The 22,979-nt window shown below is 51.1% G+C and overlaps 8 protein-coding genes across 8 annotated transcripts; 4 read left to right on the forward strand and 4 right to left on the reverse strand.

Moving 5' to 3' along the window:
- Positions 1-2,308: 2,308 nt before the first annotated feature.
- Positions 2,309-3,508, forward strand: N7477_007572 (mitochondrial 54S ribosomal protein uL5m; the record flags this gene model as incomplete). The annotated part of the gene is made up of 4 exons (XM_056969235.1): positions 2,309-2,392; positions 2,449-2,549; positions 2,640-3,332; positions 3,385-3,508. 4 exons carry the CDS (start codon positions 2,309-2,311, stop codon positions 3,506-3,508), a joined length of 1,002 nt encoding a protein of 333 aa, XP_056819267.1.
- A 486-nt stretch (positions 3,509-3,994) lies between these two features.
- N7477_007573 (Protein kinase byr2) lies at positions 3,995-6,005 on the reverse strand (the record flags this gene model as incomplete). Its single annotated transcript, XM_056969236.1, has 2 exons — positions 3,995-5,379; positions 5,420-6,005. The coding sequence occupies 2 exons, from the start codon at positions 6,003-6,005 to the stop codon at positions 3,995-3,997; spliced, it is 1,971 nt and encodes a 656-aa protein (XP_056819268.1).
- A 2,463-nt stretch (positions 6,006-8,468) lies between these two features.
- On the forward strand, positions 8,469-11,234 carry N7477_007574 (uncharacterized protein; the record flags this gene model as incomplete). The annotated part of the gene is made up of 5 exons (XM_056969237.1): positions 8,469-8,592; positions 8,648-8,702; positions 8,760-9,288; positions 9,407-10,577; positions 10,639-11,234. 5 exons carry the CDS (start codon positions 8,469-8,471, stop codon positions 11,232-11,234), a joined length of 2,475 nt encoding a protein of 824 aa, XP_056819269.1.
- Positions 11,235-11,671: 437 nt separating this feature from the next.
- On the reverse strand, positions 11,672-12,516 carry N7477_007575 (uncharacterized protein; the record flags this gene model as incomplete). Its single annotated transcript, XM_056969238.1, has 3 exons — positions 11,672-11,983; positions 12,036-12,125; positions 12,187-12,516. 3 exons carry the CDS (start codon positions 12,514-12,516, stop codon positions 11,672-11,674), a joined length of 732 nt encoding a protein of 243 aa, XP_056819270.1.
- Positions 12,517-12,966: 450 nt separating this feature from the next.
- N7477_007576 (uncharacterized protein) lies at positions 12,967-15,639 on the forward strand (the record flags this gene model as incomplete). The annotated part of the gene is made up of 3 exons (XM_056969239.1): positions 12,967-13,239; positions 13,304-13,478; positions 13,541-15,639. Coding segments are annotated over 3 exons (2,547 nt in total), but the record flags the coding sequence as incomplete, so codon positions are not given.
- Positions 15,640-17,437: 1,798 nt separating this feature from the next.
- On the reverse strand, positions 17,438-18,805 carry N7477_007577 (adenosine kinase; the record flags this gene model as incomplete). The annotated part of the gene is made up of 7 exons (XM_056969240.1): positions 17,438-17,474; positions 17,534-17,647; positions 17,706-18,040; positions 18,090-18,431; positions 18,479-18,629; positions 18,688-18,703; positions 18,757-18,805. The coding sequence occupies 7 exons, from the start codon at positions 18,803-18,805 to the stop codon at positions 17,438-17,440; spliced, it is 1,044 nt and encodes a 347-aa protein (XP_056819272.1).
- Positions 18,806-18,967: 162 nt separating this feature from the next.
- On the forward strand, positions 18,968-19,684 carry N7477_007578 (DUF1770 domain-containing protein; the record flags this gene model as incomplete). Its single annotated transcript, XM_056969241.1, has 3 exons — positions 18,968-19,276; positions 19,385-19,579; positions 19,637-19,684. The coding sequence occupies 3 exons, from the start codon at positions 18,968-18,970 to the stop codon at positions 19,682-19,684; spliced, it is 552 nt and encodes a 183-aa protein (XP_056819273.1).
- Positions 19,685-20,091: 407 nt separating this feature from the next.
- N7477_007579 (uncharacterized protein) lies at positions 20,092-22,305 on the reverse strand (the record flags this gene model as incomplete). The annotated part of the gene is made up of 6 exons (XM_056969242.1): positions 20,092-20,887; positions 20,929-21,110; positions 21,162-21,530; positions 21,589-21,718; positions 21,836-22,005; positions 22,117-22,305. The coding sequence occupies 6 exons, from the start codon at positions 22,303-22,305 to the stop codon at positions 20,092-20,094; spliced, it is 1,836 nt and encodes a 611-aa protein (XP_056819274.1).
- Between the last annotated feature and the right edge of the window lie 674 nt (positions 22,306-22,979).

Genomic DNA, 22,979 nt, shown 5'->3' on the forward strand with positions numbered 1-22,979 from the left:
AATCTTCTAGCCTTGACTACCAGCGAAATCAATACAATACGACCTTGTAGCATCCTATACGACGGTATGAGGCCGACATTATAGTACGTAGGGCTACTCTTACGATAGCGAGGGACCTTAGCACCGTGGTCCCCCCCTAGCTTGCTATAAGAGCTAATAAAATCTCTTTGTATATACTATTTTTCAAACGAAGTAATTGATTACCCTTCCGAAGTTATCAGATCTGTCTGGATACTAACGTGGTCGGTAAGCGAGTGGCGCATGTAAGCGAGCGGCGCACCCGCCCACTTTTTCTCTATATCTTGACACTTTTATCGACCACAACGCCTTTATATTGATTAATCTCTAGCTTTACATGTATTCCTCTTATGTCCGATCTGTCCGCAATTAGTACATTGGGGTGGACGCCGCGTCTTCGGTGCTGGTGTGTCCTGCGGTAGTAGGCTTGGTGGAGCTAGAATTGCCTGAGAGGGCTCCTCATGAGCTTCCTCGAGCTCTAATGCTTCTCGTACGGATAGACCGTCATCGTGGGCTATCCATCTAGTCTTACGAGTACGCTTTCGCCTTTGCGTAGCGTTTGCGGCACGTAGCTGCTTATTTTCGTGCTCGAGAAGTATACCGTTCTACATTGCGATCTGACAGCCTTTAATAAGCTGGTTTAACGCGGTTTGCGAAGGCGATAGCGGACTTTTTGAGCGTCGCTTTAAGAAAGCTTTGATTGAGGATGCTTGCTTTAAAAGCTCATCGATATTCGCGGGCGTATGTGGGTAAAAAGCGCTTGATTGACTACCGCGGCTTATGGGAAGGTGTCGGCGTCCGAAGTTGAATATTAAGCTTTGATAGCACTTATTGAGGATCAATCGGCACTAATCCTGCTGCTCGGAAGCTATTTTATATTATAGTTGGTTTATAAGCGTCGACGCGAGCTTGTGGGTATATAAAAAGGAAGTTAAGTTTGTCGATATAGTTAATCCCGAGCCGCATCTTTTAGTCGATTAGACCGCCGTATGAACGCTTTAAAATAGCAAAACATCCGATATTAAGAGGCTGAAGTAAATGCGAGGAATGCGGTGGCATACAGATTGGGATAATTTCATGATCCGCGCAGATTTGATCGAACTCTGGTGTTAGATAACTCCCGTGTCCGTCGAGGACTAGAAGTCGATATCTTCCACGCGTACGATAATTTGTTGACGGAATAAATTGTTTTTGAAGCTAGCGAAGGCCTATCTCGTCGGTTGTCCATCCATTTGCACTAACTTCGAAGCGCCAGTCGGGTGGAAGGTCTTCAAACCATGCTTAATTATATTTTTGGCCTTTAAAAATAAGCGTCGGCGGAAGCACCCACCCCGAAGCGTTAATTGACTTAATTACAGTTACCCACTCGCGGTTTCCTGGCTGTAAAACTGATCTCCGACCGTAGTATTCTGATCGGGTAATCACCTTTTAGGCCGTACAGAGGCCTATTGCGAAGCCAGTCTCGTCAAAGTTATAGATATCGTCCGGTAAGATACTATATTGCTGAATTGTGGCTTATACGAGGTCAAACCACGCTCGAATGATCTTTGGATCCTCTTATTCTGCCCGTTGGTAATTATAGCGTCGAGAAAAGCGAGCTTTAAGCTCTGGACGGCGCTAGGTGAAGTTATATACCCATTTTTCGCCGACGGTCTGGATAGGGGTAGAACCGCGCTTCGTAAGTAGAATATTCGCCATTTCTCGTACGTGAGCTTGCGTAGGGGCTACACCGCGTGAATCTAGCGATAATATCCGTTGCTGGAGTATATCCTCTTCGATTTGGGTCAATTTATGACCATTTACGCGACGTTCAGCGCGGTTTATAGTACCGCGTAGTCGACGGCGGAGCGTGGTTCCAGGCACATTAAATCGACGTGCCGTCTCGCGTATAGACGTGATTTCCTTATTTTGAATGGCTTGTATAGCAATTGATAAACGGCCCTCTTGCTGGACAGAATCCTGGCTTGATCCGACACGAATTGGAGGCATAGTGCTTGATGGAAGATAAATGGACGCGCGGAGATGCGAAAAAGTGGGCGGGTGCGCCGCTCGCTTACATGCGCCACTCGCTTACCGACCACGTTATCTGTCCTAGTGCTTATGTAATATGGTGCCGGCTCGGCCGCCGCACTCTCAACTGCATCCTGAGGCTGCACTTGCAAGGGACGGACTAAAATATTTCCGGGTGCCATAGGCCTGAGGCATCAATAGTGTCCGTGGAACGCAAACAATTTTCGGCCGCGAGTCTCTTGATGATCCGCGAACCCGACATCATCACCCTTTACACATAATGGCTGCTAGAGAGCAGTCCAGATATTTGGCGCGAGCATTGCCCCGGGCTTTCATGCCTCGGCTCGTCCCCAGGCCTTCCTCGGTCGCCGCAATGCTTCCGACGAGGCTCCGGCCAGACGCCTTTCAGACGAGCTGGAGACTGCATCCTCCTTGACTACCTCTGTCTCTGAAGACGCAGCGAAGTCCTTTGACCCCGCTGCGCAGGCCAAGGCACGCAAGACAAAGCTGCCTCGAGGCCGGTATGTGATATGTGCCGAAGACTTTCTCCCTGGTCGTGTGACTTTGCGGAGTTCTCGTGAGAATCAATCCAACTGATGACTTGACTTCAGATATCAATTCCGATCCCCCAAATACGACCGCGGTCCCCTCCATCCTCATCAACCGCCTCCTCCCTCAGACCCTTCTTCCAGATTGTTCGTTCCCGGTCCCTTTGCTCTTCCGCGCGCCGAGCAAACATACCACTCAACCGTCGCATCGGACATCCTTACCCTCTGCTACGTGCACACACCACCTGGATTCAAGCCCCCACCTAAGGCTCCCCGTCTGCGCGAGTGGGATGACAGCTCTCCTTACCACAAAAACCGTCCCCTCCGCGGGCCCCGTGGTGGTGATGTTCTGCGTTTAATTCGGAAGCCCATCCGCTTCAACAACATCCCCAAGATCGAGCGCATCACAATTCACAGTTACGTGAAAAACGCCGCCCATGAGAACTCGTCATGGCTGCACGTTGCCGGTATGGCTATTCAAGCCATTTCCAACACTCGTGTAGAGACCTTCAAGTCCAAGTCCAGTGTCGCGACCTGGAGCATTGCCCCTGGCCGAGACACTGTTGCTGTCAAGGCTGAGCTGCAGGGTGAGACCATGTATCACTTCCTGGGCAAGCTGATCGATGTGGTTCTGCCCCGGATCAAGGATTGGCCCGGTATCAAGGGTAGCAGTGGTGATAGCAGTGGAAACATCACCTTTGGTCTGGTACCAGAGAATGTTGCCATGTTCCCTGAGATCGAGGTCAATTATGATATGTGAGTTCTGCTTTGCTACCTGATGATTTCTCTTTCCTTTACAAGTATTCAGGTACCCTCCCAAGATGATTCCTGGCTGCCACATCACCCTTCACACCACCGCCAAGGCGGACAAGGATGCTCGCCTTCTCCTGAGCGCCATGGGTGTACCTTTCTACGGCAAGATCGCCCACTAAATATAGACTGAAGCATCTTTCTGACGTCTTTGGGTTTGCTATCAAATATCATGGGACACTTTCGTCCCACTCGACCTGTAACTTTAGATGTGGCCTGCATAGTGGCCACTGCGATTCACCAACCTTGTGTATTATCCTAGTCATTTCTTCGAGCGAAATATATGAAACCTTCACAGAAGCTCCAATCATCCACATAATCTACTTGTCCTAGAAGCCGACGAATGGTTTGTTTCCTGCTCAAGATGATGGCCATGTGAGTTGTGACACTCCGGTGCTGAAAGTTATTAGTTTAATATCCCATAATTGGGAATTAATGATGCATAATACACTCAATTCTATACATATAAGAGCCACATAATGCGACAATAAAAGACCCTGGTGAATTGTATAACTACCCGAAAGGATCACTCCCACTCGGCCAAGGCAAGACAATAAAATAACGGACATCATGCGTATTATCATAGTACAGTCAACTCTTTTCAGAGTTCACGTCATAGGCATAGCCAAGAACTGACACTTGAGCAGCTCATCAGCACTAGGCCTCTTCTCAAAGTCAACCTGGAAAGTCATATCGAGGAACTCCTTAGCCTCATCGCTGACATGTTCTGGGGCAGGTGGGCGAGCCTGGTTACTTCCAATTGCAAAGATAGCCTGCAGCTGGCTGCAGTCAGGGAAGGGATGGGCTCCACTCAACATTTCCACGACCAGACAGCCTAAACTCCAGATGTCGGCTTTCTTGGTGTGTGCGGTTTGGCGCACCACTTCGGGCGCCATCCAGTAGACACTGCCTTGCATGGATGGCCGGTGAATATGGCCGCCGCCGCCGCCGCTGGCGCGAGCGCCAAGGAGGGTGGATGCTTCGACGCGCTTTGAGATACCAAAATCGGAGATTTTGACTCCGCCCTTGTTGTCGACGAGGATGTTGGCTCCTTTGATGTCTCGGTGGATGATGCCCTGGCTGTGCAGGTAGGAAAGACCGGCCAGGATCTGTCGGACGAAGTTCTTGACCAATGGCTCCTGGAAGGTGTTGTACTGCTTCAACATAGTAGCGATAGAGCCACCCGGCACATACTCCAGGAAAATGTTCAGGTATTGGTCGTCAGCCTGGGTGCCGAGGTACTGCACGATGTTGGGATGGTGCATTCCTTGCAGAAGTTCGATTTCGTGCTTCAATGCAGTGACCATGCCGTTCTTGCGTTTGTCAAATTCAGTGCCCTTGGTAGCTGAAGGTATTTCGACCTGCTTAACAGCCAAAAGCTCTCCAGTAATGGCATGAAGAGCCAGGTAGACGCTGCCAAAGGAACCCTCACCAATAAGAGATCCCTTCATCCAGTTCTTAGGCGCAAAATTGTTACCAGCCAGGAAGTCGTTCATCAGATTCTCATCGTCATCTTCCTCTACCTCCTCATCATCCCCATCGTCGGGCACAATCATACTAGAACGGTCATTAGAGGAATGTCCGTCGGTAGCAATGACACTGGCAGTCTCATCCAGAATACTCTGGCGCGATGGGTTGGCTTCGTCCGAGCCGCTATCGAACGAGACATAGGATTTGCGGTTCGGCTCAATAGGAGACTCCTCCTGAAGGGGCTGTAGGGAGCTTGATGCAATCGAATCGCGATAGGAAGCCTGTGGTAGGTTGAACCTGGTAGAGATGGGCCGAGATGCACGGGCGGCCTGTGCTCCACCCGGCTGGAACCAAGTGTCGGCAATATTGGGCATGGGCGGAATCGGAGGTAGGGGGGGGAAGAGGAGGTGCATCTTTAAGACTCGATGCCACACTGTAATTGCTGACAACACTGAGACGACTTGCTGCTCGACTGAGACGTTGAGATCTCCGCATCGTTTTCGCAATGTCTTCTTTGTCATGACTGGGGAAGAATGACTGAAGTTCATGGATAATCATCTCACTTGGCGGTCTCTGTCCAAAGAACGACCGCAGTTTATTGGCCACGGGATTGTTGCGCTCGCTATTAGGTGATAAGTCTGGCTCATTCGTAGTATTCGTAGAAGATGTACGATGCCGAGCACCCACGGGAGAGAGGGGTTGCTTAGTGTTGAGAGTATGCCATGATTCTCCAGTAAGCTGTTGAATCTTGGACTTTTGGCGAGAGGTGGATTTGTCCAAGGCCATCCGATGCGTCACCTGGCTTTCATCCACCGCCAGCTGAGACGCCCGGCGGACCTCATCGATGTCAGGTTCCCCGGCGTGAATTTTGCGCAAGATCAACCGACCACGCTCGGACTTGTTGACGCCTTCGCAGATTTCCATGAGTTCCGCCTCCGTCAACCGCCTGCAGTTCGAGAGATCTGCATCTAAGCCATCCAGTACATAGAAGCAATAGTTTCGATACTGGTGCTCAGGCAGCTGCAATTTCTTAAGGACGTTAATGATGACCTCGTCCGGTGTCTTGCAGTGGCGGATATCAAGAACCTTGGTCTGACCGCCAGTATAGATCACCCGAATCACCGGGGAGTTCAGCGGCAGAGGGCCCATAGTAAGGCCGTCAAGACTAGGGTTCCTGGGGTGTGAGCTTCCTCGGGGCCCTTCGTTCGGCGTGCTTGGGTTACGCCCGGATCCCGAACCAGCTGTGAGATAGCCATCTTTACGCCACGAATCTCCAGGAGATGTGGGTTGGGAGGGTGATTTACCCAAATAGTTGAAACCGTCATCGACCAGCTGCGACATACGTCGGTTGCTTAAAGTTGTCGGGCGAGCAATAGATACGCGGGAGAGATCCGAGGATAATGCGGCAGCTTCCAGCGCGGCTAATTTGTTCTATATCCGGAGTTAGTACGCGGAGAAGAGGAAATACTCCAGAAACACTGACCAGATTCTTTTGTCTTGGGTTGGGCATTGATTTGTTCCGAAGCTGCTTGATCGCCACGAAGATGCGGACCCGATCGCCGACTTTTTTTATACCCATCTCTTGCAAAATCTTTTGGTCACAATCCAGCAAATTGTCGCCGTTAAAATTATTAGCTGGCAAGAATTAGTGTTCGTCCGTCCCAAGCAGGCTACAGCACGAAGATACCTCTGAAGATCGACTCGTACTGGCCACACTTGATGCTCTGCAACCACTGAACCACCCTTTTCTCATCCCAGGATCTAGAGCCGAGTCAGTACAATATGTAGACTTTGACATGTAGGTCTCTTTGAGTCTCACCGGACTGCCGCGAGTTCATCCTGCCCCTCGGAGAATTCCGACCTCGTCGGACTGCTGAAACCCACCCCATCCTGTAGCTTTGTTGCGGTCGCCGGGCGTTGCGAGCTAGTGTGGTAGGCAGTTGCCGGTGTCTGGGATCCTGATGCGCCCATAGGCGGTACGTACTGCTTGGAAGCCAGCATCATGCAGCCGAATCGCGTCGCGCGTTCTCAGGACTTTTGGGATCCTCTAGCTGAGTCGGAGTCTCGCAGCGCCCTCTCCTCCGCTGGACTATAGCGTCTTCACACCAGTTCGATACGAGGGCTGTCGGGGTGATGCAGCGAGGGTCAACGCATAATCTTGAGCTCCTGAAGACCAGTTAGTTTCCCGTGGTCTCGCTTGACCGGTCGCTGGGGCCGGGAGGGGCAACAGAAGCAAGATCCGCACCACCTCGCCGGAGGGGAGAGGAGACAACTGACCGGAGTTGCACAATGACACCAGACGATGTCCGTCTCCTCGCCGGGCAGGATACCAATGTAGGGTTGTCTTGGTAGTCGCGATCGCGACGTGTGAGCTTTTTTAGGGTGAGATCGCTGGGGCCACTTAGTGTGGTCCGGATCGGGCGTTAATCGAAGATAAACCAGAACACCCCCACTCATACAGGAACGAGGAGGGAACGCAAAGAGAACGGAGTTCGCACGAAGGAAGATCTTGTGCTTTTGAAGAGCTTGAATTCGGGCCGAGTGAGCAAGGGGCCACGCTCTTCCCCACGCGTTTCAAGCTGACGAATGTACGAGCCATCGGAGACATCGGAGCTGTCATGTCTTATTTCCCCCCTTGCGATCGTGAAACTTACACTTATTGAACTATGATCTGCTATGTACCAATAGTGTACTTATTATCTGGAGCCGTCTGAAGCGGCCCTCTGTTCCTCTTCAGTGCTATAGAAAGAACTACTTTATCTTCCAAGCTCCACTGTTGAAACGACGTGAAACAGCGGCTCTGATTTTGTCTTGGAAGCGGTCATGATTTCTACTTTGGTGATAGCGGAGACATAGCTTGAGAATGGCTAGAATGGGTATTTGGAATGGCATGAACATATGGAGTAAGGAGTGCTTCCTCAAAGGGAGACCGAGATACTGCACGCCGGCCTACATGCCTTATCCTGGCGTCCTTTCTTCCTTATTTCTTTGAACTCTAGGGGCTTTCGAGGCTTTCCAGGCATTTCAAGGGTTCATACGTTGGTTTTGTGTCGCCCTTTACTTTTCCACAGAATGTATCCTCATCGACCTTTCCCAACAAGATGTCGAGCTCACCATAGGTATGGGACCATAGCAATTGCCGTGGACGACATTCAGGACCTAATTGGAAACCCCCGGGTGAAGGCTAGCCCTAATTCTCTACAGACCTGCTTCAACCTGGTCGATGCTTCGATGCATAGGTGACATGATACCTGTCAACTTCAATGCTGGGTTCTAGACCACTTGTATTCCCTATGTAGCTGATTATTCTTGTTCTCCCGCCCCAAAGTTCAAATTGATCTGACGCGGTCTCTCCGCACCGGTGGAGACGCTGCACGATCGGACCTAGTCTTTTAACCCGGAAACTCCAACTCTCCCATATGCACGAGCCGGCCATTGACTATGTTGCCTATATCGTTCTGTCATTTTCTTTGTAGAGTAAACAGATGTGTTGTGCAGCCACGTGACCGTCCCCTCATCTGAGCCAAACCCCACAGTTCAATTTTCCCCGCTCAAAAGGGCTTGAAATTCTTTCCCCTCTTGACCCCCAAGGAACCCCAACGACCCCCCAATATGGAGGACGAGAAGTCTGCAAAGGTCAAGAAAAAGGGTGCCGCTCACCGAAAGTCTCTCTCTTGCGAGTATTGCAGTCGATCCTTCGCCCGCTTGGAGCATCTCCAACGCCATCTCCGCACCCGTTGAGTAACCCCGATCTATCCTTTCCCTGATCCTTACTAATGTAGGACAAACAGATACCAAGGAAAAACCTTTCTCATGTGACATTTGCTCCAAATCTTTTGCCCGGAGGTAAAGCCACTACTCTGCTTCCCAATGACCCAATCGCTTATCTTGCGGCCATCGCAGTGACCTTCTGGTGCGACATGAACGATTGGTCCACCCAGCCGAGAGTGCTGCCAGTCGAGAACATCGGACACATAATGGAGTCGATAATACCCACCATGAAATTCAGATACAGCCGACTATAACTCAACCCGCCCACCATGAGTCGCGCATGCTAGAGCTTGCCGATGCCATCCCGGTCCACACCCAAGTCCCTCCACCTCCCGAAGTCCAGGTCCAGCCTCCGTCGATTGTCGAGACACCGCATTTCAATCCTTCCTGGGGCTATGATTTGAATCTCTTGTCGCACGCCGCAAGCCATGTCGCTTTGGAGGGACAGCAGGAAAGTCTGGAGTCGCTGCGAAAACCATCACATTCGGTCGGCACACCATCTCATTCCATTGCACAAGTCCCAGAAAGAGGGATTACGGATAACTACGGCCTTGAGCCCTCTATTCTGGACCTAACGGATCTTGGGGATCCTGTTCAAGACTTCACAGTCTTTCTGGAAAGTGTGGGTCTGTCGTCCGATTTGGGACTCTGGGGTGTTCTCGTCGGTTGAGGATCCTATGTTGCCTCCAAGTATCTCCATGGAATCGAAACCACAAGTTCGAGAGCAGACAGCGTCGACAAGGCTGGGCGGAGAGTTAATGAATGATTCACGAATCCAGGCAGAAGAACCGCCATCCTTCTCCAACTTCGGGTCCCGATTACCGTCCTTGCAACCCGAGTCTCACGAGATTGAAGATCGCATTGGTCTATCCGATGAAGGCTCGCGACCCGCATGGGATATTACCAATTCTGATCGCCAGGTTTTTATGTCAAAGCTCGAAGAGTTCTCCTCTGTTCTTCCGAAGGGTTTTGTTCCGCCGTCGCGGCACGCTCTATCTCGCTTCTTCGCTGGATATATCAATGGGTTGAATGAACATCTTCCCTTTGTGCATGTTCCTACACTATCTATTGCCAAAAGCTCTCCCGAGCTGACCCTGGCGACAGCAGCGGCGGGATCACACTACCGCTTCGAAAACGGCCGGGGAATCGACCTTTTCCATGCGGCAAAAGCAATTCTGTTAGAACGTCTCCGTCGAAGAGATAGCAGGCAGGTCCCTCATCCATCATGGAACTATGTTTCTCCTCCCTCGAATTTCCACAACTCCCGTGGTTCGTCCATGATCTCGAATACCGCGAGCAGTCCATTTCAAAATCAAAGCCTCCCGAATTCTTCTATCAATACGACGATCTATACACCAGACGATGCTGATGCCCATATGGAAGTGATTCGAACCTTTTTACTCTTGACCGTGTTTGCGTCCTGGGAAAGACATCCAGAACTTCTTCGAGAGATCCTATCGCTTCAAAGTACACTGGCTCGGCTTGTTCGGGAACACGGACTCGCAGAACCACCTCCCACCCCTGAACCCATAAGTTGGGAAGAGTGGGTACGAAGAGAAGGCAATAGACGTACGAAACTGATTGTCTACTGTTTCTCCAACCTCCACTCTATCATGTACAACATTCCTCCGCTGATCTTGAATGGGGAGCTGAAACTGAACATGCCCTGTTCACACGACCTTTGGAAAGCATCCAATCCAGCCCAATGGCGACGAGTACTCCGCACTCGACAAGGTTCAGATGTTCCGTTCCAGGATGCGTTTGCACGGCTTTTCTTAAAATCATCGATCTCCCTCCCATCGACTCCTATTTCTCCTCTCGGCAATTACATCCTCATCCACGCCATCATTCAGCAAATCTTCTTTGCCCGCCAACTTTGTTTGTCGGCTCCAAACATGCATGGGACTAGTCTGAGACAAGAAGATCTCAACGTCTTAGATCACTCTTTGAGTGCCTGGAAGGCATTGTGGAAACGCACGCCCGAATCTAGCATTGACCCCCCAGAATCCAGCTGGCCCTATCGCCTTTACATCAACGGCGCTTCTGGGACTTGCCTACATCCGACTACATGTTGACCTCGGCCCCTGCAGACATCTGATCACTCAGGACCCAGTCCAAATCGCAGGAGCCCTGATCGAGTCGCCACCTATCTTCCGGAGCCCTCGGTTGATCATGGCACTATTACACTCAGCCCATGCTCTGTCCATTCCCGTCCGACTAGGTATTGACTTCGTGGCAAGGACACACTCGTTCTTCTGGAGCATTCAGCACTCTCTCTGCAGCTTAGAATGTGCTTTTCTCCTCAGCAGGTGGCTCCTCGCCATCCCTGCCACGCAGCCAGAGCAGAGGTTATCCGAACATGAGCGCAAACTGCTCCTGTGGATCAAGAGCATGATGGATGAAACCGAAATGGCTGTTGATCCGCCAGGAGCACCTGACATGGAGTTCATGGCGAACCCATACAAAGTGCGCCAGCTCAGTGTCGCCATAGTCCGGGTTTGGGCCCGGACGTTCAAGGGTAACACCAGCTGGGCGATAGTGGACTTGGTAGGCATGAGCTTGGATACCTACGCCGATCTTTTGGAGAGCTCAACAGGCTTCACATAATAAACATAGGTCGCGACATGATTCGGTCAGACTTGACCAAGGAATTTGGCGATAAATGCACCGCCGTGTCAATGACCCTATCGCTTCTTGCTTCTTTCCTTCTTCCCTTTTCTATACTTCTCTCTACTTCACTTATTTTGATGGACATGATACTTAGCGGGATTTTGTACATGCGTGGTCTGATTTTTTTTCTATTTTTGATTTGGATATGGAAGGAATCTCCTGGTGGGGTTCCTTCAAGGTCTGTATGTATTATGACTTGTCGTCACTTGTGATTGCTGTCTATACCCGGTGATGCGAGTATCTCAGCTGGGGCAAGGTTATTTGGCCCCAATATGTCAGGCATTTGCCTGACAATTGAAACACGTCAAAGACATTCAAAAGCTCAATTGGACTTCATCGCAGTCATGAATTTATGAGGGCTTGTTTTCCTGGTACTAAGGTTTCTTTCGAGGTGTTATGGGCCGGTTCCTGGCTACGCTGGTCGGCACAAAGCGGAGTGCGGACATTGACTTTTCCAGCTCGTCGATCTCCATGTCATCTGACTTCTGTTGAGCTCTTGGCTGAGACTCTGGCGCCTGAAGTGGAATGACTGGCGGTTTTGTTTGAGATGCTGAGCTGCGGCGCCGCGATCTTCCCTCGTGGGATGAGATAGACACATGAGAGATGCGTCTTCTGTGGCTGTTTAAGGGCCTCAGCATCGACGTCTGTCTATCAATACCATCATTGATGATGTAGAAATTATAGCTCTGAGGCGAAATGAATCAGCAAAGTTCTCGAAAGTATGAAAGGATATCATACCTGAGGGAACATGTGCTTATCTATGAGATGAAGTCTACGCTTCTGAGGAGTCGAGCACTTCCGATCGCATGTTTCAATGAAACATCCAAACTATGTAGTTCGAGTCATTTCAATCTTGTGGACGCAATTAGAAAGGTAAGCCAGCACATACGGTCTTTTCGCCGCGCGCGCGCCGCGCGGACGCAAGAGGATCATGATTCTCTTCGATATGAAGGTTCAGGAAATGGCCCGTGGGAAAATTCCTACTGCATTGAGAGCAGCGATTGACATGGGTCTGTCGGTAGTGAACCTCGTAGTCTTCGTACGAAGTGAACGAGAGAGTCTCGCGGTGCGGCGGTAGAGCACACTGCATAACCTCGGTGACAGGTTCTGGATCCCAGTGTAAGATCTTACTGTCCGGTTCAGACGTAGCAGACCTTGGACTCGGGGATGACGATACGTCAAGAGATGGCGGACTCGAGCTTCGTGAGCGTTTGGACATGGCGGTGATGTGATCGATCCACCAAGGCGGGGCATTTCACTGCAGCAGGGGATAAGATGTGACTAGGCGAATCATAGTGCAAAGATCATCTGGCAATCCGAAGAGAAACTTAAATATCAAGCGCGAAACAAATCAAGCAGAAGAATAGACGAAGAAGTATGGAAGTAGAAATCTAGAAAAGTAGAAAAGCGGAAAGGTCACTAGCCACAATTTAATCAGCGCCACAGGGGAGATGCCGCAAGTACTCCACGTCTTTTTCCGTGACGGCACGTTTGGGACTTTCAAACTTCTTGCCGGACTCATGGCTCCTTCGTCAACCTACCCAGTCAAAGCCATCTGACGGGCGTCTACGGTGGGGGAAAGTCTCCCATCCTGATTCATGGCTTTTCAAGATGCGTGGCAGTGAGTCCCTTCGTCCCCAGTCAATCTCAGATCTAACGACATGCTAGGACTGCGCTCCACGCCGAAAAAGAGCTCTTGCAGCGCCTTATTGAGAAGGAACCTACCTTTGCCGAAATATCTCACTTTTATCAGAGTCAGTCCCGCAACCTACATCGTCGTGCAGCTTTCCAGCTGACAGCAGAGAAATTGCGCAGATTCCGCACCGCTTGCCAGAACGCCATCCTCCTCGACTTCGAGACCGCCCGCGATACTAATGTCGAGGGTCGCCTGTGGGATGCGCATCTGAAATTGAATACCCGGTTCCGCAAGCTGCTTTCTCGCGTGAGTAAAGATGCTCTAAGTGACATGCTGGGGTCACAACCGGCTAATAACTACGACACAACAGTACCGCGACGAAAACGCTAAAAAGAAACCCGTCGAGAAGCGTAAGCTCGAAAAGCACTACCTGGACTTCATCAAGTCTAGCCAGCGATTCTATCGAGGATACATCCAGCACCTCTCCTCGCACTTCGGAGGCATTGTGGAACTGGACAAGGTCGCGCGCAAGTTCAATCATGAGAGTGCGCAATTCTTCAGTCCTCGACTACTATAGTCATGAGACTAACTCCGTCATTTTCCCCAGATTTATCGACGCAGCCCTCGTCCACGGTCACACCCGATTTGCACAAGCGCATCCTCCAATCCTGCCATGCGACACTAATTCGTCTCGGCGATCTTTCTCGCTATCGAGAAACTGAACTCGTCGCCAAGGACCGCAATTGGGGCCCCGCGATTGGATATTATGATTTGGCTTCGGTGATCTACCCTGTCTCTGGCGCATCGCACAACCAGCTGGCTGTCATTGCCCTTGCCGATGGTAATCATCTCCGAGCTACCTATCATCTGTACAGAGCGTTGTCCGCCCAGGATCCGCACCCATCCGCAAAAGGAAACCTAGAGATTGAATTCCGCAAAATTATGAACCTGTGGACCAAGAGGGAGCTGATTCGTCCGGAGGATGCCGGTATACCAGGAAGGGCCCTGGCTCCTTGGTTCGTCTATCTTCATGCACAGTGTTATAAAGGCATCGATTTCCCGGAGCACGACGAACTGGAGAGCGAGGTGATGAGCCAATTGGCAGTCGACATTAGAGAACGTTCTCTTGAAGGAACACTCCAGAAGTTGTGTCTCGTCAACATTGCTGCTGAAGACTTTGCCCGAACCCGGTCTACTGAGGAATCCGTCTCAAACGCCCGTGCTTTCTTTCAAAGAATCAACGTGAAGACTTTCTTTACCTTGTTACAGATCCTTCTGGTTGAATTGGAGCGATTTGCCGCTGAGGATTCAAGCACCAGCAGCAAGGATACCCTCAAGAACGGTCCGGACAAGGTGACTGTTGTCGCGCGACGGATCTTGCCTGCGCTGCGTCACTACAGCTCTTGGCTTCTGACCACTAGTGATCTCTTGGTTGCGCAAAAAGAAGAAAAGGACTCGATCCTTTCCATTCAGATCCAGGAGTTTTGGAAAATATATGCCGGCACCCTTACCCTCCTTGCGTCTACGTTCGATGTTGTGCACCTCCCAGAGATCGACTATCTCCTGGAGGAAGACGAAGAGAGTCTCGGATTCGCACCGTTGGATCAACCCGCTACGTGCCGCCGATACCTTGGCATGGGTGACCAGATCAAGCCTCGCATGAATGATCCTGGTGTCGAACGAAGCCACCCCAATGAGGAAATGCTTTACCGAATTCGCGAGTTCGTGATTGATGGCCTGGACCTTGTTGTCAGAAATAAAATTCCCGTTATTCTCGTCGACGACGAGGACAAGAAGACTTTCGTTTACCAAGAGGACGGCCTTCCCTCTCAGTTCTTTTCAAGCCCTCATGGCCGTCAACACACTCTGTCAACCCCGAATATTGAACGAGACGAGATTCCCAAGGCAATGCAGGACTCGGTCTCTGTTGCCGAGGGTCGCAGCATGTTTGATGGCTCTCAGTCGGCGTCGGCGTCGGCGTCGGCGTCTATGTCTGCCAACATGCACGGCATTGTCGAGGGAGTAGAGCGTTTGGTTGAGTCTGACACATACGAGAATTCTCCGGATCTTCTGAATCAGTTCACCTATTTCCATGATAGTGGAGAAATGCCCACGCCTTCTGCGCGAATGGCATCAAGCGCCAATGCTTTCCCCTTTAACGAGAGAACTCCGCAACAGTTTAGCACCCCCCTTGCCCCGCCAGGTCTTGGTCCACCTGTCGTCAATAGAGCCGGGCCTCCTCGCGGTTCGATCTCCCAAGGTTACGGTGCATTGCCTGCCCTCCCGAGTATCTGGAACTCTTCGTCTCCTGGGCCACTGAGGGATGGGCCTTCTCCGAGGACCCCTCCAGTCCTGGGAGGACAGTCTCTAATGCACGCAATGGGTCCAGCGGGCATGAACGCCTCCGAGCGATCGCCATCCCAGGACCAGATGACCAATGATCTCCGCCAGAGTCTCATGGGCCAAACCCAATTCTCAACCGCCCTCGACCCCGCTGGCTCGATTTCGTCCTCGTGGATTCCTCCAACTAATCTCTCCGCGCAACCGCATCCCACGGGAAACAGCTGGGATCACGACATAGGCTGCATGACCTTTGGCTCTTACAAGCTTCCAACCCAGCCAATGTCTAGCGGCATGCCCGGCCAAAGCTGGGCAAACGACGCCTTCATCGCGAGTAGTCCTAGCCTCTGGGGCAGGGCACTATAACTCCGCATCCAGCGGCCCCCGCAAGCCAGCGACCCAGCTCGGCGCAATTGGTCAAACCCCACCGTGTGGCCAAGGTGGTTGATCACAGACACGAGTGACAATATCCCAATCTGTACGAAAGCCGCATTTCTATCTGCGTCACACCCCTACACAGCCGAGCGAGACCCGGAAAGTTCCATTGACCGGATCCCTTCTCCTCAGCCCTGGCTCGTGCTCGTGTTCTCATTGGAGGCCATCCAGGACAACGAATGTTCTCTACTCATTCTACGAGGCTAGCCATTAGTCCATGACTTGAGTTTCCCTTGTCCCTAATGTCCAGACGCCAGAAACGCAAATGCCTTGAGCATGAGCTTCGGCCCGCATCCGCCGGCCTTCTTGCGCTGTGGCACTTTTTTTTTTTCGCTGAATCCGATTTGGAATAGGAAGACGGACATAGCGCGTTTCAAGACGGACACGCGGGAAGATCAAGTAACGGTTACCCTGCTTTCAGCGGAGCGTCTCGTTTGTCATTCATTTTTTGATGCGTTTTGCTCTTTAATGCGAGATGAAGCCCCTTATGACGAAGCCCTTTTTTGTGTAGCCTTCCTTTGATTATCACGCTAGATACAATTATGATGATGGGTTTGGCCCTATGCCAGACTGATCTTGACAAGTCTGCTAGTCAATGGACAGTGATTTCACGTCTAACCCTAAATTTGCAATTCAGGTCGAAGTGCCAGTGAATGCTGGACATCATAATCTAGTTGTAGGAGATGCCTCGAGAGGCGATTGGCTTCCGCATAGAATCATTCGATTGTAAGCCATTCGGAGTCCATCACGGTTGTGCTAAGTAGAAGGGGGGGAACATCGATCCACGTCCAATTCGCCATAAAATGGTGTTCTGTCGAGTCATATTCGGCAAACACGCAACATAGTGACTTTGTCTTCAGAACTGTGAAAAAGAATAAGAACCGCCAGGGTAATCAAATATGGTTAGTCAACAATGGATCGAGAGGGGAAGCTTAATATACCCATCTAGGGCTGTGACTCAAGGCCAAGAAATATATAAATTCATGGCAGTGTTGGAACTCGATCGCGGGCAAGATGATCTTTAAAAGCCTACCGCACAGTTTCTGTGAATGAAGGCTGTAGTCTAGAGATCGGTACGAACCCCAAGCGCTTGCAACTAGGTGTTGAATACATCAGACAGGTCCAACAAGTCGCTAGGGCTTGTGCACTACTTGCATCGACGTGCACTTGCAAAAATAGCAGGGATTTGGGACCTCGACCACAAGGTCTTTTTATCTCAATTTATCAATGTACATGCAAAATCTTAAGCCAGAAGGTCATTTTACCTGTGCGGTTCTCTATGCACAAGCCTCAGATACAGTCTCGATGTGATGTTGTGCTCGGGAATTGGTGTTTTCGTGATATCGTTGTTGAAAACTTGGCACTTTTTCAACGCTCGCGGCCCTCCTCAGGTTTCACACGCTCTTTTTCTCTACACAAAAATTTCCCACTCTGGACACGAATGGATCATGACTAGGAATCAGGGACAGCGATGGAGTAATGATGTATGAGAAAGGACCGCAATGTTTCTTCCGAAAGGCTTGGCGCCCTTTGGATTAAATTGGTCGACGTTAAGTCGCTTATATGAGGTATATGGAAAAGAAAAAACGAAACTGTTTGGGTATAGAGGGTTGAATCATCCAAAGTTGTTGGTGCTTGTCAATTATTTGAACTGCACTGGGATCTTCACGAGAAGATTTCTGTGTTGAAGGTCTTCGTTTCTATTTTGGTGCGAAGGAAACTTGATCGATTAAGAGCGGGAGTAGGCCTGCTTGGGGTAGGGGTAGCTAAAATGGACGGTTAGCTTGGCGAGGTTCTTCGTGTGTATGACTGGGTGGGAACTCACGAAGGTCCGAGCTCCTGAATGCTCTTGCTGGCCAACCACTGACCCATGTCGACGCAGTCCGCAAGGGGCTTGCCCTGGACAAGACCGGCACAGAAGCCACCGGCGAAGGCATCACTTTCGGAAAGACGAATTAGATGGTTCCTCTATTATATGCTGAGATGATAAAACTTACCCGGCACCGTTGGTGTCGTTAATGGCATCCTTGGGGAGCTCGCGGACGGGGAATTGTTGGACCTCGACATTATCGCTGGAGCCAATGGCAACAACGGTGGGCTCAAGACCCTGGGTGACGATGACAGTGCGGGGGCGCTGGGTGTTCTTCTTGGGGAGGGCAGCAAGCTTCTTAGCGATCTCAACAACGTCTTCGGTGCCCCACTCGTGGCTGGCAGAATAGGCACGAGCCTCAGTCTCGTTGCAGCAGGTGTAGTCGGTGTAGGGCAGGACGCTGTCAAGCTGGTCCTTAAAGAATTGGGGGATGAAAGGAGCGGAGAGGTTGAGCATGAAGACCTAGGAGTCGTAAATAACCATTCAATCCATTGTCATCTAGTTGACATACCTTGTTCTTAGCGGCAGCCTCCTCGGCGAGAGCCAGGATGGCGGGGACGCAGACAGTCAGGTGGAAACCGCCAACGTAGAAGAACTGGGCCTTCTCGACAAGGGACCAGATGTGGGGCTGCTTCAAGTGTTCGAGCTTGTACTCGTTGGCAGCAGCGAGGTGAGTGCACATGCTGCGGTCGTGGCCGGTGATGATGACACCGCACTTGCCGGTGGGCTGAGACTCGTCGACACGGTACTCGGTGTGGACACCAGCCTCCTCACAGGTCTTCTTCAAGATGTCACCGTACTTGTCCTTGCCGACACAGCCAATGTAGACAACGGAGTTGTCAGGAAGAAGGTACTATTCAATTAGTATATTTGATAGATAAGGCCAAAGTCGAATCTTACCTGAGCACCACGGGCAGTGTTCTGGGCGGCACCGCCAGGAATCAGCTTAGCATCCCTGGCCATGAGTTCCTCGTAGAGACCCATGTGCTGTTCCTCGGCGAGGATGGCATCGTTGGCCTTGAGACCGTACTTCTCGAGAAGAGCAGCATCGCTAGGAAAGCCATGTTAGCAAACAAATTGGTAGATAATCCCCGAATGTCAATCCGTACCCACGAGCCTGGATGTCTAAAGAATCATTAGCAACCTATGAGATCTTTCAAGGAATTGAGCAAACATACCGAGGAGAGGGTTCTCCAGGCACAGAAGAGGGTAAGATTGAGCAGACATTTTGATGAATGAATAAGGTATATGTAAGAGGGAAAAGGTGAGAAAGGGTGGGAGGATGGAGGGGTCTGGCAGAAAAGCAGCCGGGCGGAACAGTCCTCAAGGTTGAGCTCCACCGTCAACACACCTAGTGTAACCCATCACCACATCACTCTGTCATCCACAATGGCCGACCATACATTGGACGTCCCGGAGCTCCTCCAGTCCGCTTCAATCAAGACGCATCCTTCCCCGGCCCACGATATCAACCCGTCCACAGCGGCCTCGGAAAAGCAACCCGTGGTCGCAGCCCCAGTATCCGATGCTGCCAGCATCGCCTCCGACATCGTCGATCCCAGCCGGGTGATTCGACCTGTGCGCCGGCGCCAAACACTTCCCCCTTTGCCAGACCTACGCTTCGAGCAAAGCTACCTGGCCAGTATCAGGGATGCTGACACCTGGGGGCGAGTGGCGTGGATTACCATTAGAGACCAGGTACGGCGGCTATCAATCGTGGAATCCAGGAGACACATGCACATCTGAGGACAGAGCAAGCAACATGCGAAGCGAAAATTTTTAGCTAACATCAAGTGATCCCATCAGGTCCTCCTGCCTCTGATCCAAGGCACAGTCTGGACTCTAGCCCTCTCCGGCTGGCGCTTTTGGAACCGCAACGCCTCGCTCAGCGGGCACACCCTTGGCAGCCGAATTCGCAGGTGGTGGTACGATGTGAACAACTGGAAACTGCCACCGCTCGGGTGGACTCAAGATCCGAAGGTGGCCGCGCAGGTCGACGATGTAAGCTCGTCTCTCTAACAAACCCGGGAAGAATCTGTGCGGCTAACGCTTTTGGAGTTTTTGCAGTTCTATGAGGCGCAATTCTCTACCACGGGTGCGAACTGATTGTACAGTCGTGCAGTGTATTTGAAGAGATAATACTCCAGGGGCTGTGGCCTTCCTTGTTTCACTAGCATCATCGGCGTTCAATTGCGGAGTTTGGTTTCATTTATTATAAACGTGTTTTGCTCTATATCCCACCATCTCAAATGGTTCTCCATCGGCAATAACTGCGTGTGCGGGTCTTGCTATCTCCAAACCTCCAATCCCCAATAGCACACACTATTGGTCCAGTAAATCTGGATTTCTTCTGCAAAATTCTTGAGATCCTAGCATTCTTTACAGACCCGAAACATCAATAGGTATCACAATCGATTAGAATTCATAGTTGAGGAGATTCCATGTTTACTCTGGACAATCGGGCAGAGCGAGCGGCTAGAAAACGGCCGATTGAACAAACGACAAGAGTACGATTAGCTAGTCGAGTTCCAGCTTGATGTGAACGGGGCTTGCGGATGAGAGACTCCTGGGACAGATCGGCTTTCAGCACCGGCGGTAAGTCCATTCAAGCTATTTGCCTCGGCTGGCTGGCCGGGTTTTAGCAAATCGACAGGCGCAGAAATAGGATGAGTGAGAGCCGTAGGGGTGCCCGCTGAGGTTGACACGGAAGGCATAGGTGGTGCGGTCATTGTCGGCACTGGCTGAGGCACCGGGGGTACTAGTGCAGGAGGGCAAGTAGGTGCAGTCACTGCTGGGGCTGACTGCGTAGTGAAAGGTGCTGGTGCCGGAGTGGGTAAGGATGTTGGCTTGTGTGGTAGAGACGGGTGTGCAGATGGCTCAGCTTCGCTGGCATCTTTCATCTCAGACTCCTGAGTAGGGGGAGGCTCATCCTGCGCAACCTCCAGTTGATTGGGTACATTGCCTTTGCCGTAGCGAAGTTGGACCACAAGACTTTGTGGTTCTCCATGCATTATGGACTCGTCTCCACTAACGTTCTCTGCCTCGTCGTCGCCCTCGAACTCATTCTCATCGTCTTCCTCTCCGCCCCATTCTCTTCCGCTGTCAGCGGCCTCGGACGGGGCAGCTTCAGACTCGTCCTCAAGATCATCGTCTCGGTATCCCGAATAGCCATTGGGATTGATAGAGGTCCGAGCTCTCTGAGGTCTTCCTTCTTCCTCTTCGTCCTCGTCGAACTCAGAGTCCTCCCGCTGTCCAGTGAGCAAAGCCTCTCCGTAAAGTCCGCCGGCACGGGACCGAATCTGCCGCCCGCTTGCAGTAAATCGAGGACGTGAAGGCTCAGCCGGTGTCACGTTAGACGAGCATTACGGGTCGATCGCCGGGAAAGAAGCCCATCCGAAAACGTATCCTCATCATCGGAATAGGTATACTTGAGCTTTTTACCGCGCGTACGTCCCTCATACATGGAGAAGCCAGGTTCCGGTCGAGTAAAAGCCGCTTTGCGCTGGAGACGATAGTCACGTCGCTTGCGTTTCTGAAAATATGCTCAGTTCAAGTTTCTTGTCGAGCTATATGGGCAACTTACGTCCTCTGAAGCCTCGAATCGAGGAATAGCATTCTGAATCCTCTCGCTGAGCTTCTTCGAATTTGTGCCTTTTTCTTCTTGAAGCTTATCGGCAATTTCTTGTATCTCTGGAATACTGCCGGCAACACTCCACCAAGTATTGTGTTTGAGAGCAGGGTTGCTCTCCCGATATAAACGAAAGTGTGTATCGTCTTGCCCTTCGATGAGCCAGTATCGACGTTTCAAGCTATCGCGACCCCATGGTTGAACAGAAAGGGGTTGGTTCAGGTCGTCATCGTGGCGCGCCTGCTTGTATGATTCCTTAATTTTGGCCTGGATCGCATCCGATGATGCCAAGGACCAGAGTATCAGAGATCGAAGCAGCTCCAGCTATGAGAAGATAATAATCAGAATTGGATATTGCATTTCCACGTTCATAAGAGCGTACTCGTTCTTCAGGCGCCATCGTCGTAAAGCTGCGGCCTCCGTGAAGGGGGTTCTTGCCCTGCCATGCCTTGGGCCACTGCGACTGATGTGTTGAAATAGCTTCTTCGAGTGGTCGTGTATAGTGATTTCGCCTGTAAGGTACCAATGCCAAGGTCAGCCAGCTCTTCCGTGGTTAATTGACGGGGGGAAGCAATGCGCGCGTTTCAGAGACTCTGCGCGGGGATCGAGGTAACGGGTGGCGACCATACTCAACATCCTTCTTGCGATTTAGAACGAGACCCAGCAATGCGCATAGTAGGCGCTCAATGCATTCACCCGGTGGGGACTCCTCAACTCCTCTCTCGATGTCCTGGGGTCCGAAATGTGGAACTCCCCGAGGGAAGGATTCGTGGAAACGCGCGCGGAACATGACGATGAACTAAGTATTGCGATAGCTCAGCAAATGTGTTCTAAATTGGTCTGAACGCGTTATGGATGTGTCCAGGCGTCCAGCGGTAAGCATCTTTAACATGTCAGTAGTTGAACTCACTGCGATGATCGGATTGTCTGCCAGGACGTATTCATGGGGTGGTGATGGCTCCCGCTTCGGCGGCGGCGTCTCCGATTCCTTCTTGAAATACTTAGTTATACCAACAGGTTCATCGATCGCCATAGCTGCTTCGTCGTCTGTCGGTGGTGCCGATGATAGCGACGAGAGGTCTGAATCCGAAAGTGCCATGGTGGATGTTGTGGGTAGGTGGTGCGAAGGACAAGGTTGGCGTCCGCGCAGAAAGCGTCACGTCGGCAATACCTGTACCTGCACCCGATTATTTAATGATATTCTTTACGCAACAGAGCCATGTGCAATGCGCTTTGGTCGAGATCACGCCGCATCTGTCTACAATTGTCATTCATGTACAGACGCAATGAATGTACGACGCGCTCTATCGGGAGGTCTATAAAGTACCCTTGTCATAGGCACGGGTGTACTATGCAGACCATTACAAAACTGCGCTTGGGTATCGCTTGGGATCATGTTTCGCAATTGCCGAACCTATGAGAACGGGCTAGACTATTTCAGCAGACTGCTTTTAGACTGTGTTGAGATGACCAGGATTACACCAGTTTGAAGTCTCGATATATCAAGAAGGCTTACGGGGTGACAGATTGGTAGAGCTAGCAGTTGAACGAAGGCTGTTATTAGAATCAATGACAATGAAGGTGCTCGTGCCCAGGTAAATTATAATATAATTCTTCTTTTATTTGATGCTCGATCTCCCGGTCTGGAGATGTTGAATGTGTTGATCGATTTCGACTGCGTCGGTTTGATTAAGTAGGGGGCTAGTGGTCATAGAGTCACGAAAAGGAGACGGGGCTCTTAATAGAGAAGCTGATAAAGGCCCGCCGATATCT

The sequence above is a fragment of the Penicillium maclennaniae genome (genome assembly GCF_028827695.1).
Source record: "Penicillium maclennaniae strain IBT 15551 chromosome Unknown utg000007l:1.0-4884863.0:1.0-4888362.0, whole genome shotgun sequence".
NCBI classification, from domain to species: Eukaryota; Fungi; Ascomycota; class Eurotiomycetes; order Eurotiales; family Aspergillaceae; genus Penicillium; species Penicillium maclennaniae.